The following is a 20,278-nucleotide window of genomic DNA, read 5'->3' on the forward strand; positions in this document are numbered from 1 at the left end:
CACAATTTGGGTATATGGATTCCCAGGCAATTCAGCCCAAATGGGGAAGTGCCTGTGTGGCCCAAAGTGACGTTGGAGAGCTGGCTAGAACTATTAGGTGGATGTTTCCACGTAGCTAAACCAGACATTTCAGTTCCTGAGTGAGTAACTTTTAAGCCACTTGGTTGTGTTGTTAACTTTGTGCAAGTTAAATAGTACATTGCCAAATCTCTACTCCTGCCCCCTCTTAAGTCGGTGTTTCCTTCTTTTTTTAAATCACAGGTCATGACATTAAATCAATTTAGTGAGTTCAAATAATAGCATTTGGGGAAAGAAAAAACAAAAAAGAATAGCATAGCCTAAAATAGAAGCACAAATACCAGCAGAGAACATTTCACACAGGAAGATGCAGCATTGCTTCATGAAACTTCTGTTGTGCGTGTGTGGGAGTGTGTGTATGTATAAGGTCACAACATAAAATGTATTCTAACTGTGACCAAAAAAAGGCAATTGCAGAATATTGCCTTCAGGCACAGAAATGGGCATTGGGAAGACAATGGAAGAAGAAAGGTAAAAAAAAGTCACTAATACACTGCTTATATTTTATTTCAGAACATCAGAAGTAAAGTAAAGGGACTGGGAAGTGACACATGGAAGAAAGATGTTTGCCTTCCCCCCATCACCCGAGCCAAATCTCCCTGGGTTTGCTCTCTCTCTTTAAGAGAATGACTGTAAACTTGTTTGAGAGATGGCCGATAATAAATTTTCCAAATCTGATACCTTCTGGATCTGGCCAGTGTCACACAGTTCTCCTTTCTACACACCTGTGTCCTTCCAGGGACCGGTGGAGTCCAGTGCCAAGGTCCGCATCCCTTGCAACACCATTCTGTGACTTTGAAAGGCATGTGGCAGCAGAGGCATTCAGTTGTCAACCCCTGATACACACAGCACCCGCGCTAGGTGCAAACTGAGTATGCGAACAAGGTAAAGTTGCCACTGCCATATTTTTCTACAACGGAGGATAGCTTAGTTCTTTCTAGATGTTCTTCACCAGCAGAGCTTCCTTCAGTAAAGTTCTCATCCCAAACCCTTCTTGCCAAAAAACTTTGAATCCTTTTGTGTCCTATGGAAATGTTTTATATCCTTAATGCATTGTCTTTACACACAAAGCTTTACCCTTTGTGAGTCTGTCTTACTTCTCTTTGTAACCTTCTATTTGTCCTTTAGTGTTTTTCTTTCTCCTGTTGGCCACAAGGCTTCACCTCCCTATTGCTATAGATATAGATGTAGACATCTCTCTTCCCACCTCCCCCTCTCTCTTTCTCAGTCTCTCAATCTCTATTTCACTCATTTGCTCTTTAGGGGCCTTAAGCTGTTTTCTGCTTTTCCCCTCCCTCCTCTCCTTGCTCTCTTTCCCTTATTTCATTGCATGGAATCTCTAAATTACACACTTTGCATTTGGAATGTTTTATTCTGTCAGTTTGTAAAATGTCTGCTTTTGCATTTCCTCTCTGCATACCGGATGACCCCCAGGAAAAATGATACCTTCATTGGTTCCAGCCTTGCTCCTTCCATCTTTTCTACAGGCCAAGATAAAACTTGCAATGTAATCTGTGCTTAGAAAAGGATCCCCTTTCAGCCACTTGCGCTTCAGGGTGAATCTGAGTGAACAGATCATGGAGCAGCTACATTTTAGGCTGCATCTTCAACAGTAGGACCAAAGGCTTGTCCCACTGGAAAGGAACGTAATTCCTGGGGAGGAGGGAGGATGGCCGCCCTGGTGCTCACCCTGAGAGACGGCAACTGGGTTGAGTCTGAGGTGGTGCATCGCAGACCGGACCTTCCAGTGCTGCAGCACAGGGTACCCAGACACTTCGCTGAAGTTCACCATCCCTGGGGATAGAGGAGACGCAGGCTCAGTGAGTTGGATTGGTCCACGCATCCCAAATGAAAAATACGACCTGACTTGATTATGTCAGGGGTTGTAATTGCAAGAAAATGATAAATTGTTCCTTGACGGAGAGGATTTCTGAAGTCATAGTAACAACAGCTATCAGGTACTGAACCCTTACTATGTGCCAGGCATTTTGCTGAGCACTTTGAAAATGTTAAGCCATTTGATCCTTGTGGGATAGGTGTTATTATTTGAATTTTACAAATGAGAAAACTGAGGCTCAGAGAGGGTCCTTATATAAGGCCCCTAAGAAAACAGGTAAGCCAGGATGGGGTTCCAGATGTTTCAGAGCCCAGGGCTGGAGTTCTTATTTATTCTACCATAATATCTCCATAACAAATTTACATTAAACTCCAGGCTTACCGTAATACACCAGATTTTTACTCTTTAATAGTTGCAGCAATTGACTCAGATCATGTACCTGATAACATTGATTTTTCTATCTCATTTAACTGATTTGTGTTCAGTATTTAAGTTTTAACTACTCTGAGGCTGATAATGCATATTTGTCTTTTACCAGAAGGGACAGTGTCAGGGTGACTAACTCATTAAGGGGCAGGGCTGGACGCATATTGAGTGCCATCTATGTGCCAGGCATTGTGGTAGGCACTTATGGTCCCCCTTTTATCAATGGAAAAACTGAGGATCTGAGAAACTACGTTAGTTGTCCAAGGTCACTCTCAATAAACACATCTTTGGAGCCCCTAGAGAGGTTATTAATGGGCTGTTCTTCCTTGAGCACCTCAGAGAAAGAATGTCACCCTATTTTAATTCTAGTCATTACTATAAATATAAAATGCTAGAGAAACAAAATAATTAGGCCACAGGAAATAAAAAAATCACCTTGCTAAGTTTAGAAAACCAATTTTAGCTTCATTTCTATGCCTAATGTTTGCTAAATGTGTAAGCTATAGGAATATACATGTACACATTTGCATATGTGTATGTGTATACCTTTGTATACACACATATGCATATATAGTAAACTTACATATGTACACTCTATATAGAGAGACTATGTACATGTGTGTGCAAATATAATGGCAATAATGCATATATAGTGAATTATCCTGCCATTTGACCCATGCTTCCTTCAGGCTAAATCAACTAATTTAATAGTGAAACTGGATGAAGAGTAGGCAGGATTAATTAGCTGCTTGTCAACCTTGATCAAATTAGCTGAGTAATTACTAAATTTCCATTCCTGTGTGACTCATATGGGAATAGTTATTGGTAAGGCAAAAAGAAAAAAAGGTCAGGAAAGGTACGTAGTGAATCAATTGCTTAAATTTTATCTTAGGCAATCAAAGGTAAGTTACCTAAAACTAAGAGGTTTCCAGTACTCTGACTTTCAAATGTTCTTCTTTTAGGGCATTAAGCGTTGCGACAACCAGCAGTCATACTACTACATACTTTGGCTTTTAACCTTTATGTTAACTTCAAAAGCACATAAATGAAATTCTAACTGCACAAGTTTAAGACTTAATTCACATACCTTAAAGATACATTTCATGAGAGCATACAATGTGTGTGATACGCAGAACCATTCACTATAACATGCACTCCCTAGTTACGGCAGCTCATCAGCTCTGCTGTTGCTTTGAAAAGCCTATTTATTAAAAAAAAATAGCAAGCCCACTAAATAAAGATTTTTCAACTTATTAGTAAAAGCTCCCTTTAACTGAATTGTTTCCCAGTGGAAAAAGAAACAGGCAAGAAATCAGGGGCCTGAGTTCTAAGGCCGGCTGTGTTGCTGCAGTCGGCAGTTTCAGAACAGTAGTCTATACCCACAACCTTTTGTTGTCACAACCTGAGTATCCTCTCTGGCTACCTGGCTAGGGGATCTCCTGGCTCCAACTGGTTTCATCTGTAAAGTAAGAGGCTTAGTGAAGATGATCTCCTGCTTCCTTTTCAACCCTGTGATTCCCACCAGCTGTGTGAATCTGGGCTAGCAACCCATTTGTTTCCATTTTCACATCTGAAAAATGGGGATAATAGTAGCCATCCTATCTACTTTACAGGTAGCTTGTGAGAACAAAATACAATTATGGGCATGAAAGTACTTTGAGAAAAGATAAAGCACCACGCACATGCATGGCCTCCATAATGCTATTCTCCTCCTCCTTACCCTTCTCTCATTGCCCCCAGCTGGGTAAACCTGGCATTTCTTCATTGGTGTTTTTGCTACAACCTCCTAGGCTTTAGTCCAGAACAACAGAGGGAAGATAAAATAAAAGAATGAGCATGAATGTGGGGCGGGGTGAGGGGCGTGGGAGGGGGTGACAGTGCCCAACATCCACCCAAGATGAGCCATTACTTAACTGCTGGATGACAACTCTAGTGGACGCATTTATGCTACACCATAGTCAGGGAAACAGTTACATAACTGTTAATGTTTGGAAAGGCTTTTTATGTGCTCACTTACAGATAATATTTCCATTAGTTAAAACGAAAGGGATGTTTTAAAGTATATGTTTTCTAGCTGAGTCATATAATTCTCAGTGTGCCCTTGACATACAGTCAGGCTTAGTTTTTTTTATTTTATTTTAATATTACTTTGGGACACATTTCTGCTGAATGACTCTTTTTTTCAAACAAAATATCTCTCACTATGTTTTCTTGAGAGACAACATTATTTTTTTTCCTACCTGTGATTGAGAAAAGAATGACTGAACAGACTTCATGTGCAATCTCCAAAGACAGGAAAGGAGAAGAAGGAAGGAAGGGAGGGAGGGGGGGAAAGAAAACTAGTTTTCTCTTGTTATTTTATTTTAAATGTCAGAGGGATATATAATATATTTCCTCAAAGTTCTAAAGCCAAGAATCCATTCCCTTTGAATAAACTTGAAGTTCCAAAGAGCCCAGAGTTCTAAATCTTCACATAGATTTAATGACTATGGCACCCAACAGGCCTACAACTGCAGCCAGCAGCCTACTCTATTTCCTTAGTTGATCTCTGAACTCCCTTCTTTTTCTCAACTAAAAGACTACATATACAAATTGACAATGGCCAGACTACACATAAAAACAGAACTCTGACTCACAATCTGCAGCAATCAGCTCAAGAAATCAACACATTATCTACAATAACCAGCCCAGGAAGCCAATATGTTATTTAAAAGTCAAACTTGTAGGAAGTCAGATCACTGTCTCTATCAAACAGCCCAAGAAGCCAAACAATAACCCCTATAGCAATTGGCCCCCAAAGACCAGGACTTGCTTAATAACTGACAACTTCTCTAATTTTTGTTCCACTTCCCACTCAGGTCCAACCAGACAAGGGAAAATATGCACCCTAAACAACCACACAGAGGGCCACTTCCACGGCTGCCTCAGGCCGATAGCCTCCAGTATGGACACACTTGAAGCCTCCTCTTTTTTCACGATAAAGCCTGTCCCACTCCTCTGCCTGCCTTTGAGTGCCTGCCAAAGCAAGAGTGATGGTAGTGATAGCAAGCTCTGAATAAACAGTGTTTGCCTGTTCTCATGTGGTTGGTCTTTGTTTATTTCCACACAACTTATGGTGTTCCCAAAAGGCCTGTGGAGCTCAGAGTCCTTAAATGTTATTTTGATGAAGAGGGAAGCCATCAGCAAGATGAGATACGTAAATCAGTATTTTCCAGGGTGTTCTTCAAACTAATAATTCTGCATGATGAAAATAGGTGTTACATATGAAAATGATTCTCTAGTTAAATAGATTTGGGAGTTGCTGGCTTAAATAAGGTAAAAGAGATTTCTTTATGGTAGGGCTTCTTGGAACCTTTTCTAATGTTAAGGTGTTATTATAGATTGCTGAGAGGAGAATACTACACAGAGTCTTTCCAAAAGCATTTGAAGACAGGACTCATTTATGAATGGAGTCCTGATTTTTCATTTGAAAAAATGAACAAGCAAAAAACCATGCTTGGAAATTCTGACACAGAAGATTCTGAAGATGACTTCAGCTCTCAAATCCTCTAAGCTTGTAGGTTTGTGAGGATTATGACCTGCAATAGTATATTAGTACATAGTATAACATGATATAAGATTTACTGTATAACTCTCAGGAAAGATACAATTAAAATGTTGCCAGAACTAGAGTTAATATGGAAAAAATTTGGTCAACTGGCTCTTTAATTGATTCTTCCAGTTAGTTTGGGCTTTAAAACAAGCCCAATCCCTGCTTATGTCAGAGAAGATATATGCTCTTGGCCTAACTGGTACCACTTCTTAACCAAAATAGGTTAAAAACAAGGGGTAAGTAGAAAAGTAGCCAAGCCAAGAAGAATTCCCTCTACACTTTTAGGACTATTAAACTTCACTAACTCAGGACCACAAAACAATGAAGGTGTCCTATCTGGACATCCTTCTAGTCCTTCTTCTACCTCCTATAAGCCACGTTAAGAGAGGTCCATGTGCACAGGAGACGTGATCTGTTGTGGATGAGGATCAAGTTGGGTTTCTTTAGTATGCTCAAAGATGTAGAGCCCAATACATGTTTTTCTGATGTTTCTCAGGTCCATCTACCCACTTCGCCCCAAAAGCTTCAAGTAGCATCTGGAACTTCTCTGGGGATTCTCCCAGCCTGGTAATTGAAGTCAAATCTCCTCCCTGCACAATAAGTTACAAAGTGTGACAGAGGTGTCCTGGTGGGCTTTTGAACAGAGCCAAGCAGTTTATTACTGGTGTGGAACCTCCCCTATTGGTATGTGCCACCTCACACGTCCTTTCGAAGGCATTTTACACACATGGGAGTACGTCTGAGCAAATGATGTGGAAACAGGGAAACTGATTGCCTAATGCAAGAGAGGTAAGCTTCAGAGAAATGTCCAGAGGCTTCAGGCTGCATTTTCATTTCTGCAGTTGTGTGTGTGTGTGTGTGTGTGTGTTTAGTATTTTATAGGACAACTTATTTTTTTTATTTTTTTTTATTTCATCTTATTGTTATGGGGGATACAGAATTGCAGGTTACATACGTTGCCCATGTACCGCCTTTCCCCCCAAGTCAGAGCTCCAGGCGTGTCTGATCCCCAGATAGTGCGCGTTATTTTTAAGAAATTTATTGCTGGTCCAGAATATATCTAATTGTTTTCTCTCTAGCTCTTTCTTTTACTAAGGGGAAGATACTATTTGGTAGTTTTCATACAATTTTCTTTCTTTCTCAGAATATTTATTCATTTAACAAACATTGATCCCACTATGTCAGGAACTGTTCTACAACTTTACAAATATTACTTTATTTATTCCTCGTATTAATCCTAGGAGGAAGACAGTATTATAATACCAATTTTACAGGCAAAAGAAACTGAGGCACAGAGAAGTTAAGTAACTTTTCCGGATCACACATCCAATGAGGAATTGAGCCCTGCTGCCAGGCTCACTATGCCATATTACCTCGGACAGACCCACTTCTAATTCCACTCAGGTCTAGGCTAAAGTTTTTGACATAACTTGAATCTGGAAGAGGCCTACCCTTAGCTTAATCCATTCTTTGGAAAAGACAGGAAAAAAAGGAGGAAGGTATGGCATAAGGGAGACACAGAATGAATGGGAAGAGGGGTAATGGAGAAATAAAGAAAGCAAACAAGGGAACTGAACTCATGTCTAGTCATCTAGCAAGTGATGCAGATCTCAATTATTGCCTCCCATTAGTCCATGGGACACCTTGAAGTCTCTTCTTTGGCCCAGGAAGCATTAACTGGGGGTCTTCAGGGGCACAAATAAGCACACTCTGAGGTCCCTGTCTCTTCCAATCAAATACACCCTTGTTCCATGAGCCCAGAGGAAGAAGGCCGCTGGGCTCCCAGCAGCATGGAGGCCAGGCGTCATTATCCCCAACTTACAATGGGGCCCCATGAAACCCAGAGAGACTATACTGTCTAATGCCACACAGCTAGAAAGTAGCAGAGAGTCAAACCCAGGACGGTGTGACAACAAAACTCTCTCATTTTCAATTCCCTCACACTGCTCCACAAGTATTTGCAGGGAAACCCAACAACAGCTATGATGGATTTAGGTGATAGTAGCAAGCTAGCTTCTCTCTCTGCCTCTGTGACGTGGTCACTTCCTCTAATCCCATCAAGAACTCTGAACATCTATTGTGTTATTTGTTTTCAAAGCGCCCCTGTGAAATCAACAAAGAAAGATAGATATTATTACTACCATTTTGCAGGTGATTATACAATAATATTGGCAATTTCAGTGTCAGGGTTCAGTGTTATGACTGAGCTTTTATTGTGTATCAAGGAAATCATTGGCTTTGAAACCAAAATAAGCGAGGTCAAGAGTCTCGATCTTATGAAACCACAGGGAGCTGTGGTTTTTGCTGGTTCAATAAGGGCAAGAAGGTGCACTCACCAGTCAGGAAGTCAGGGTCGGGGGTGGGCTCCGAGATCTCCTCCAGGCACTGGTTCTCCAGGGGAACGGTGGCCACCACGAGACCATCTGGCAGTTGTTGGTCTACACCGCGAGCAAAGTTGTTTTGCCTAGAAATGGGGCAGACCTTCATTTCCAAGTGTTCAGGTGAACCCCATGTCTTGATGTGCAAATCTATATTTCACCCCACAGTGTAAAAATTCTTTCTGGACCAAAGTTTCCCTTACTCTGAGCCCCATTTGGTATACATGTCAAAAGTAAGACACATGAGTGTGGGAGGTCAGGTGAGGGCTGGGGCACATGAGAAACAAACCAGCTGAAAAGGTTTACTGCAAGGGTAGTGAATACTCTTCCCTTCCTCCAGTTCCTTCTCTCTGGCCCTCTCTCGACAAGATCTGGACACACTCAGTCTCATTTCTAGACTATGGTGAAGGCTACAGCCACCACAAGATTAGTTGCAACACTTAACTTCTTGCCTTTGGCAAATAAAATCTAGGCTAAAAAGCAAAATATTAGTAAAGTGTCCTGTTTGCAATGGAAAAAGCAACTGACTCCAAGAACTGTCTTAGAAATTTACAATTAGTTTGCTTGTAAAAGTCTAGGCCCAGGTTGCTACCAACTGCTGGTCCATATCATAACACTGATATCATCATCTTCATCATCATCATCATCATCTCCTGGAAATATTTTCCAATGGGTTGTGAAAAAGACGTACTCAAATAGTCTAAGGTAAAACAGGGACAGGTGTCAAATAGAGAATCACGTAGAAATATTCTAAATCAATGGTTTGAAACATTTTGTTCTTAGGACCCCTTTACACTCTTAAAAATAATTGAAGGCCCCAAGTAGCTTTATCACATTTGTATAATAAGATCCCAATTATATCTATCAACATTTATCATATTAGAAATTAAAACAAAAATTTAAAAAATGTGTTAATTCATTTTAAATTAACAATAATAAATGCAGTCAATATTAACATATTTTATGACAAATAAGAGGAGTGACATTACTTTACATGTTTTTGCAACTTTTTAAAATGTCTGACTTGAAGACAGCTGAATTCTCACTTCTGAATTCAATGTATTGAACTATATTGTTTGGATTGATGTATGTAAGAAAAGTCCAGCTTTTCTGTAGCTGGAAAATGTAGGGCCTTGAATATGCCCTAAAAGAGTTTCAAAGACCTTTAGAGATCCTTAGATCTCACTCTGAGGACTGCTATCTAGACTGACTCACATCTTGATTCTTCCATTCAGAGGGAAATGGAACTTGAGCATTTTGGTGTAGCTTCCATGCAAAATCTTGCCGTCCCTCCCTGGGCAAAGTAAAACCTCATTTAGCATTTTACTGTTCACCCAGAAAAAGCCGGGGTCTTGCATTCTGGAAGGAATATAGACTTGGAGAAGTCCATGGGTGAGAACATCATCTATCCCTTTAGACATGTCACATTTACCTTGCTTCAAGATACTAAACTTTACGCTGAGTGTAAAGCTCTTCAGAGAAGAAAATACACCAACAGACCTGAATAATCAGTTCTATGCACATGAAGTTCACCTGAATGTTCCTTTCAGCACCTGTCCAGCAGCCACTTCCTTGGAATGGTTGTTGTAACCAAAGAACATCTCCCCAAAGAGGGTCTGGTTCATGGGAAGCTCCCTGCTTTCCCCACAGTCACCTCCCTCCGGGCAGGTCTCCGTGATGAGTTGGCAAGAGCGTCCATCCAGACCCAGCTTGTAATCCTCAATGCACCTAGCACAGTGGAGAACTCAAGATAAGAAGGTATTTCATCAGTGAACTGTGCAGACAAGTCAACCCAGTAAATTGGGAAGAAAGGCCTTTGAGAGAGTGGTGGATGACCAAAGACTGGGAATATTCCAATTTGATTTTGACCCCTTTATAACTTTGTTTCTGAAGCCTGTAAACTGAGGCTTTTTCCATCTTGTGATATACCAAATCTCTCATCTTTCCTTTGCATATACATGTTTTCAGAACTTCAGAATGCTCTCTCCTCTAATAATTATGATTTCCCAAAAAGGTCAGGGTAAGACTCACTGAAGATAAGCTCATAAATGAGTTAACATACTTCAATCCAAGATATGCTAGAGCCTTTCTCACGAACCATCTGTACAGACACACCCTGCATTTGTTTGGAGGGTAATTAGGCACAAAAGGAATGACACTGTTCTTAGGAAATTAATAACTTTCTAGTCTGGTCCTGTGACAAGTCAACTGAGAAATTAGAAAGATTTATCATCTCCTGGCTGTATTCTGTTTGAGTGGATCCAAATATAAGATCAACGCATAACTCCCCCTCCATTCAGACAGAGTAACCTTCTTGAACTGAAGAGGCCCTAGGCACACAGTGCAATGGTGCACCATGTGCACCATTAACCAGCAACTGCCTCCTTGGCATCCTCCCCACTTTTCAGGTACAGTAACTCTAATGGAAAAGCAATATTAATGTTGGTAAATATCGGTCAGTGACTCATATGTCATTAATCGGACCTTATTTGTAGTTATAATGAGAAGAATAAACATTTGTTAGCTTAAGTAAGAACTACTTTGATAAAGCTGTCATTGAAAAAGAATATTGGCTGGGCGAGGTGGCTCATGCCTGTAATCCTAGCACTCCAGGAGGCTGAGGCGGGTGGATCGCTCAAGGTCAGGAGTTCAAGACCAGCCTGAGCAAGAGTGAGACTCCGTCTCTACTAAAAATAGAAAGAAATTATCTGGCCAACTAAAATATATATAGAAAAAAAAATTAGCTGGGCATGGTGGTGCATGCCTGTAGTCTCAGCTACTCGGGAGGCTGAGGCAGTAGGATTGCTTAAGCCCAGGAGTTTGAGGTTGCTGTGAGCTAAACTGATGCCACGGCACTCACTCTAGCCCAGGCAACAAAGCGAGACTCTGTCTCAAAAAAAAAAAAAAAAAAAAAAAGGAAAGAAAAGAAAAAGAATATTGATTTAATTTGGGTCTCTCCTTAGAAATATACTAGATTTAGAACTTAAAGATGCTCATGATATGAAAGCATATCATTTGTTATTATCTACAGTAATTGCTATAATAAGATAAAGATCTTTGTCCTACATAGAGGGATGAATGATCATGGTTTTCAGTGGTGAGAAGCAATATTGTAATAGCGATGACTCTGCCCTTTACTGGGTGACCTTGGACCAGTTGATTAAACTCTCTGAGCTTCAGTTTCCAAAACTGTAAAAAATTTAGCTGTTATACTGGGTTGCTGAAAAGATGAATTGAGATACTGAATGTAAAGAATGTATGCAGTGCCTAATATATAGCTAGTAATCATTAAATGATGCCATTAGTAGTAGTAGTAGAGGTGCAAATAAGGCCCACTTTCATGCAATTTTACCTGCTTGCTTTCCTGTTTACCATGTATGTATCTGTGGAAGCAGACATGAGTAGAGCTTTTTAATTATAAGTGCATGAGATTTGGTTTTTATGTAAGAACTTCAAACCAAGGACTTCTTTGGCAGGCTACATGCAGTACCTTGGCTAGTGCTAAGCACACAAGCATGTCTAATTCCCGGCAACAGATGTGACTTGAGACCCACAGAGGCTTCCATAGCACCAGCCTAGGTCTGGGACAAGACAACGAAGTGGCTCCTTCCTTGAGCCACAAAATAGTTCTTGGAAGAATTTGAAAGCTGGCTGCTTCCCTCTCAGTTCCCTCTGAACATCTCGACAACTTCCTGTCCCGCACTGCCTCATTTCCCCCACTGTCCTGGCTGTGTGTCCCTCTGCAAACTCCTTTGAGGGGAGACACCAGGTCTGGCATCCTGCTGTTTCTCCTATACCTGACACCTCGCTAAGTTTCTCTGCACAAAGCAAAAGGTGCCCAAATATATGTTTATTAAATCAATAAGTTTATGGAACTGACTGAGTTGACCTCTATCAACTGAAGTGGGTCAGCCCTAATGATTACATGATAGAGAACATTAAAATTTAGAGCAAGCTTCCATTTATGGAATGGAATTTTACAAGAAACCAAATATGAAAATTGCTCAATTACAAAGAAATAAAATAAAATGAAATACAATAAAATAATATTACAACTCCACTGAATAATCTTTTCATGATTATTCAGCAGGCACTGGCATTTAGCAACAATCCAGCATAGTTTTATTACTATAAACATTGATTTTTCTTGCAAGCCTATTAGACTATGAGATCCTTGAGGGCAAGGACTACACGTTATAACATTTACCTTTGCAGCTCAGTGACCAGCACACTTTATGGCGTAAACTAAGCACTGTCCCTGACAAGCAGGAAGAGAGGGGAGAGGGGAGGGGGCAAAGGGCAGGGGGCAAGGGAGGAAGGAGGGCAGAAGGGGAGGAGGGAAAGGGAGTGAGGGAGGAAAGGGGAGAGCAGGATAGACAAGCAAACCATGGGTATAAAAGAATGGGCTAAATCCTTATTTACTTTACAAATATAGCACAAAAATGTTTTTAAATATAATTCCAGTCAGTACTGTGAATTTAAATTTTGAGAGAACTGCAAAACTTTTAAAAAATCAGAGAAGGCCTAAGTTCTAGTCCTAATCCCCCCAGTCTTGAGGGAGCCACTTCACCTCATGAGCATCGTCGTCACCCCCGCTGTGAAACGGGCGTCATGGCCTGCCCTGTTCCCTCGCGGTCCTGAGAACAGAAAGGAGGTGGGCGCAGAGCCGACCACGTAAAGCGCTCCTTATGGAGCAACGGTGCCCGAGGAGTGAGCCGCACAAAATGCTGCGAGTTTGGGTGCAGAATTTAAACAAGTTTCCACTTCTCCAAAGACTACCCTACTTTTTTGAGACTTGATTAGTTTTGCACAATCTTTTCTAAGTTTTAGACCACGGAAACTTTTTGTCACAACACATCTGATTAATACAGCTCCACATAACTCAATCTGGAAAATTCTGGTTTAAGCAGGGAATGATTTAAGTAAACTATGTGGTTTATTTCCCCCTGCAGGTAAATCCCGGGGGCTCAGTTTCCCTCTCCAGGGGCTGGGCTGGACTTTGCCTAGGGTTCCTCCCAACCAGACTGTAAGAGTGCTCTTCCCCAAGAGCCCAAGGGGTGGCCCAGGGCGACTGTGGCCGAGCCGTTCCATTTACTGTCCCAGTTGTAGCAGGGACAGTCCAGCGACCAGGGACCCAGGCGGCCCCGGGCGGCTCCACTCACCCGCAGAACATGAGGATGTTGTAGAGGGCGGGGTCGTCGGGGAAGGGCGCCATCTGCTGCAGGCACAGCTGCTCGCAGCCGCCGTTGAAGCCGTCGGAGCAGTCCACGCCGATGTGGCGGTCGTAGCAGCCTGAACTGTCCTTCATGGGGCTGAGTCCAGACGGGCACTGGCACAAGTAGAAAGCAGCCGCTCAGGTGGGTGAACCCGGGGACTGGGTTCTCTGGGAACCGGAGTGTCATCACTGACACCGATTCTTAACGCTCAGTCTTGACACTGTTAACCTTGGCAAGTAAGCCGCGAACTTCCCACCACGCTAAACTCCTTTTAAAAGCAAGTGACCTTTTTTGACACCTTGCTTCTTCTCTCTGGGCACAAATCACAAACATTTGCATTAAAGCCACGTCCTCCAAAAGGCTAGGAGGGGCACTGCGGCAGGGCAGAGCCAGGTGTGCGGCCTCTGGATTGCGCCTCTGGCTGGGGCAGAGCGGACGTGACCAGCCAGAATTAAAGCGCGTTAGCAGAGATTCCTCTGGGCTGGAGGAAGGAAGTGCTGCTGTTTGGCCTTAGTATCAAGAGGACTTTTTAAGTGTCCAAAGCGCTTTGTCAACATTCGTACCAAACGGCAGTGTCAGAGGAGTGGACCAAGCCAGGGATTCCGGCCTCAGGGAGGACATGGACTTTCTCCGTGACCTGGAGAGGGGTTGGACCACTCTCACGATGGGAGCAGCTGCACTCATCACCTTCCTATGTCCAGGATGCCCTTGGAAGACACGCAGACAAGAGCACCTGCTATATGAGCACCCACAGGTGCTGCACCTGGGTTGGGGCTTGACACTCTTAATGTGAAATATTTAGCTTCTCAGCACTACCTTGTCCTCAATAAACTCCCCAGGAATGACAGCAAAAGAGAAACTCCAGGAGGAGATGCCCGATCGTGGGGAAGGCAAAGGGGATTGGTGAACAATAGCAGCACCTGCGCAGCACCCATGACATGCCAGGCAGTTGTCTAACTCAGTCTCTACCTTGCGTAACCCTCAGAACATCCCTAGGAGCTAAGCAGTGTGATCATCCCCATTTTACACATGAAGAAACCGAGGCACAGAGAGTTTAAACATTCCTAAAGTCACACAGCTGCTCCTGGCAGGACCACACCTGAAAGGCTGGCAGGCTGGTATGGCAGCCCTCATCAGCTCATCAGGCTCTTACACAGCGGTCACGGCTCACTGAACACGCGCTAGGGGCTGGGCACTGTGCTAAGTGCTTTAAGTTTCTTGTCTCACAACACCATGTAGTATCCCTATTTAGAGATAAGGAAATCATCAACGTTGCCAATTTATGCATAAACTCCTTGCTGCAACTGGGTTCCACTTAAAAGCCAATGGCTTATTCTTCTTCTTATTTTGTTGCCATCCTTCTCCTTCTGCCTGTGTAACAGATTCTGCACATTTGCACTAAAGCTGATCCCTTCTAACATGCTAGAAGAGGACAAATAACTTGCCCAAAGTCAAGCAGCTAGAACATGGCAGAGCTGGGTTCTGTCTAGATCTGACTCCAATGCTGCCGAGCCTTTTAATGACTATGCTATACTAAACTGTCAGCTAGCTAACACACTCCTCCAAAAGCAAAACCAAAACAAAACAAAACTTTCAACAGTCAGTGGAATGCAGTATGAAACATTTCCTTCCCCTGCTGCCTCGCTTGCTCTTCTCCTGTGCTGGCAAGCACCTTGGCCTAGTATCCCAGAGCCACCACAGTCGTGCCTCTGAATCCCACCTCTCCTCCCTCCTCCTTTCCCAGTCAAGATCACAGCAGGACATGCAATGTCTGCTAACACTAATTCTGCAATTTTCCAAACAAATGGCCCCCTGTGGGCCTGCCAGGCTCCTAGCCTGGCCGGTCCCCCTCTCCCCCCATGAAGGCAGCTGGAGTGCTGGAAGGTGACAGCAGTTAAAGAAGTTTCCAAGGGCTGCCCCGTGCTGTGCAAGCCCAGATGTACCAGATGATGGTAAACAAGCAAATGAGCAGCTGAGGACTGCACCCCATGTTTTGTCAGCCCCCAGCCCATCAAATTCCTTGGCCACCCAGCTGTTAGTCCAGATGTGCCACCAGAAGGGAGCTGGCTTCAGCACTGTGTGGCTGCCCAGGCATGGATGGGGGTATCTAAACACAGAAAACCAAAAGTTTGATTGGAATTACATGGGCTGCACTGGTTGCCATGAGTTGTTTTTTTTGTTATTGTTGTTTGTTTGTTTGTTTCCTTCTATAAGCTTGCTAGAAGCCATCAAGCAGATAAAGCCAGTCCTCTTATTATCCCCACCCCATGTGGTGGTTTCACCCATTACACCAGCTAGCGATCTCAGACACCAGCCGGGACTCTCCACATTCCCAACAACCTGCTTTAATTCAGAACGCTCCTTCAAGCATGACTTTTGACAAAGACTTCACCAAAGGAAACATGAGCTGTCTTTGTTCCAGAATTCCAAAACCTGGAATATCCATATCTTGCCTGGCGCTAATATCTAGATGACCATTGCTATCCCAAATTGGACTACCTAAAATTCACCCTCTCTTAGGAGATTTGGAGAAAAGACAGGGTTAGTTGCCTTTTCCAAGTTGAATTTTTTTTTTCTTACCAGCAAAGCTAAAAATAATAACAGCTATCAGGAATTAAGCAATTCTTTGCACAAGACAGTCTACATATATTATCTTCAATCCCAACAACACAGGTACACTTTATCTTTCCCATTTTACAGATGAGCAAAATTAGACTCAGAAAGACTAAGTGACTTCTTCAGTGTCACAGTGGTGGAAAATGGCACGAGCAGACTTTGGGCCTAAATTGTCTGACCCTTTTGGTTGTGTGTGTTCCTCCCATCCTGCCGAGCTGCTTCTCCAGTGCCACACAGCCTTCATTCATTGGAATCCCTAAAGAGATGAAGTCAATGTGTTGGCTAGGTAAAGCAATCCTGCAGACTCGTTTGTTTGATTGTTTTAAGCAATTCCCACAGCATATTCTGGGGTCAATTATGGATTTGAAGATTCAGCTTAATATTTTCTCTGTGTGTGTGTGTGTCTTCTTTTACGAACAGACAAAACATTACAAGTGCAAACATTTTTAGAACAGAACACTGCAAATTGTCCAGAGTGATGACCTTGAAGGCAAGACAAGATCCTCAATCACTGGAAAAGATGCAATTATCTTTACTGCACTATAACCTACTTGGGCTGCAATTCAGAGTAAAACATTTTAGAAAGACTTCCAGAAAAAAAGGCTAAAACCAAAAATAGAGTTTTCTTCTTAACCATTGGCAACCAGAACACCCATTCTTCAAGGAGTTAATCAATCAAGTTTCCTATGGTATGAATTTGTATTGTTTTTTGTCTGAATCTTCCTTCTGCTATATTGACATTATGGGTTTCCTCAAAATCTATATCTAAATATAAAGAAGCCACAGTCCTAACCATTCCACTCCTCCTAGAAGTATTTTCAGCCAGAGCCCAGTTGTCAGGAAGAAATCCTGCCTCCAGGAGAAGCTTGCCCTTTTGCTTTGCAAGGGCTGGGTGTTCTTCTCTCCTAGCTGTGGACAATCCTTCCACTTGTTCCTTGAAAGAGAACTGTTTGTTCAGGAGAGAGCCCCAAGGTCATATATTAACCCCTCTTTGCAGAGGTTACATGAAGCAGTCCCAGGGACTTTATAAACTACAGGCTTAAGAAGAAAACTCCATTTATTATGGCAACAACTCTCTCCCATCAAGAAAGTCTAATAAATGAGCTCATATTTCAGTGACCCCTAAAATACACAAGGTTAATCATCTTTCATGAGATGTTCATGGCTTCTTGACTTATTACTGGTCTCAGGCATAATTTGCTAATGAGATTAAAATTATTTTTCCCATTCGACTCCTTTTCTTTGTCATCCTTCCCCTCTTCTTTCTACCAATGGTTTTTGGTTGATTAATTGCTTAGGAAGCTAATCAAATCTCACTAAGTCTGAGACACACAGACATCATTTCCCGATTATGAAATGGATGCTCTGTTGGCAGATGGATGGAATGCTGCACTCATGAGCATATTCGGGGCCCTGGGAGGAGAGGGACGAACGCCTGCAGCTGAGCCTGCCTCGCTTTACCTGGATGATTCATAAGACATGCAACTGTAATTCCTACTCGAAATAGGTTCTTTTTACTAGATGGAAATCTTATTCCTTTCACAAATAATGATTTCCAAACTTTTTGATGGGCCCTGACATGCAGGCCCAAGCTATTCAGGACTGCTCCTCCCAGGGGAAAAGTTGATGGAGTTAAATTTATATTTCAGGCTGTGAGAGCTTCCTGCCCCCATTTCTCTGGAAGCCTCCGAGGCATACTCTTCTGCCTACTGTCCTACAGAGGGAAAGAGAGATGGTCATCTGTAATGGCCTCCACAGATCTGTGCTCCAGTAGAGGTGAAATGACACATTTCATGGGAAACCGTTGTGGACAGCGTGTGGAGGGAAGGGCGGCAGGGTCATTGGACAATTCAAAGCTCATTAGAGCATAATGCCCCAGCAAGGAAGGTCATGTGTTCAATACAGGAGGAAGCAGGCAGTGACCTCTCCCTGCTCCATGGCACAGCCCGCTCACCTAAGGACATTCAGGCATCTTACAGAGCATAGGCTTCCGTGTGTGTGTGTGTGTGTGTGTGTGTGTATGCGTGTGCACGCATGCGTGTGCGTGCATCATGTTGGAAATCATTTTCAAAGTTTCAAACAAAATTTTATGTTCAGGCTCAACAGGTAGGCTTGATAAGAATGAAGATGCCCTGGCTCAAGCTCCCAGCAAGCTTGGAGTCCTGCCTGCCAAGTCTGCTCCAAGGCCCACTGCCATCCCCATGGAGGGTTCTCCCAAAGATGTCCATGACACAATCCTAGACACCTATGAGTATATCACCTCATATGGCAAAAGGGAATTTACAGATGTAACTAAGTTAAGGACCTTGAAATGGGGAGACTGTCTTGGATTATCTAGGTGGGCCCAATGTAATCACAAGAGTCCCTTAAAAGTGGAAAAGGGAGGCATAATTGGAGAGAGAAGGAGATGTCCTACAAAATTTGTCAGAAAAATGCACTGTTGCTGGGGGCTATGAGCCAAGAAACTTGGGCATGCCCTAGAAGCTGGAAGAGGCTAGGGAACGGATTTCCTCTAGAGCCTCCAGAAGGGCATGCAGCCCTGGTGACACCTTGGTTTGAGCCCAGTGAGACCCATGTCAGATTCTCATCTACAGAGTTGTGAAATAATGAATTTGTGTAGCTTTAAGCCACTAAGTTTATGGTATGTTGTTACAGCAGCAATAAGATAATACAGCACCCTGGAAGGGCCCCATGGGGTTCTTTGGAACAGGGAGCTGCTGCTCTTGTGCTTCACGGGACGGGGCCACAGCTCCCACCCTGCACATGAGGACAAGTAAGATTTGGTCACCAGCAGTTGGGGGCCAACCTCTCCTCTGGGGACCCTCCTGAAATGTCCGCAATCCCCAGCTGTTGGAGAGGGCTGTGCCTTTCATGGATATTCGTTTCCTGTCCTCAGAGACTATATAAACAACAGGGTAATTAACTGGGTAGCAATTAACCCTGTGAGAAACGTGCCCAGCTTCCTAGAAAGAATGCAGATTGAGCAGTGATGGGGATGGAACGTGAATCCGACCTGTCTGCTTAGAATTGTCAGGAAAAATACAGGCACATGCTCTGTCTCTGCCCACATCTTGGCCCCTTTCTCAGCTTCCTTAAGGGGCAGCATGTTCTAGTTTCTCATCTTTTTCTCCTTTCATAAAAATATACCTATCTTGGAAAACCTTTCATTTCAGCACCGAGAAGACTGAGTGAGAGGGTTTGCATGGAGAGGAGGAGGGCAGGCCAGTTCTTGAACTGCAGTCAGTGCAGCTGATGCCTTTGTCCCTGGTCCACTTCCAGATGACAAAGGGCCACTCTGCTAATAGAACAGCACTTTGGGACAGTGCTGAAGCCCACAGGAGTCAGGTCAGGCTCAAAGTTCAGTCTCTGGTCTTCTCAGTAGGGTGACAGGGTCACGATGGGACACATCGCCTCTCGCCCATCTTCCTCCTGCCCCAGGGATCACATGCTCCACAGCCAATGAGGAGCAGTAAATCGAGTGTGTCTGCCAATTCGCCTGCCGCCTCCCTCTCCAGGAGCCACGTGGACCAGTGACTTCAAAGTATTATGCTAATGCCAAGTGCTGGTATAATTGGGTGACTTTCTGCAGTGGCTCCAATTCTAAAATGCAGCAGCCTTATTGCAAATGCATATTCATCAGAACTATTCTTGCTAGCTCTGTCTCACAGATCACAGTGTTAAAAGTACAAAAATCCATCAGCACAGCTATGTGCCAAGCAAAAAGGGGCTAGGATCACCAACAGAAGGCATCTGTCAGGCGAGCCCTGAGGGACTCAGGAAGGGGCAGAGAAGTGGCAAGAGAGAGAGAGAGAGTCTATCCCTGTGTATGTGTGTGTGAATGTGTGTACATGTTAAAACTCACATACAAGTGGTTCACAAACTTGTGCGCACACAGTGTGTCAGTACTTAGAATGACCCCAGAGAGTAATGGGAAATGAAAGATTGGAAGCAAGATGAAGAAATGTAGTCTGAATAGTTTTTTGAAAAAGTGTCTCAGCTGGGAGCTCCATTAGACAGTGAAATTGTCTCCTGAGAGAGCCAGTTGGGAGCTCGTTGCTTAAGACATGTCAGTGTGGACCAGTCAAAGGGAGGGGAGTCCTGGGGATGTCAGCTTCCCTCCTGGCCGCCTTTGGAA

At 43.2% G+C, this 20,278-nt stretch overlaps 1 protein-coding gene across 2 annotated transcripts in view; it reads right to left on the bottom strand.

Annotated features, from left to right (window-relative positions):
* The window catches only part of ASTN1 (astrotactin 1), a 308,529-nt gene that overhangs the window by 73,366 nt on the left and 214,885 nt on the right, over positions 1-20,278 (bottom strand). For both annotated transcript variants that reach the window (XM_069478389.1, XM_069478388.1), the window contains exons 12-15: positions 13,474-13,640; positions 9,845-10,039; positions 8,270-8,397; positions 1,768-1,872 (exon numbers count right to left, since the gene is read on the bottom strand). In XM_069478389.1, coding sequence (XP_069334490.1) covers positions 1,768-1,872; positions 8,270-8,397; positions 9,845-10,039; positions 13,474-13,640 — 595 coding nt within the window. The remainder of the gene's footprint in view (positions 1-1,767; positions 1,873-8,269; positions 8,398-9,844; positions 10,040-13,473; positions 13,641-20,278) is intronic.

Source organism: Eulemur rufifrons, chromosome 8 (genome assembly GCF_041146395.1).
Source record: "Eulemur rufifrons isolate Redbay chromosome 8, OSU_ERuf_1, whole genome shotgun sequence".
Taxonomy (NCBI): domain Eukaryota; kingdom Metazoa; phylum Chordata; class Mammalia; order Primates; family Lemuridae; genus Eulemur; species Eulemur rufifrons.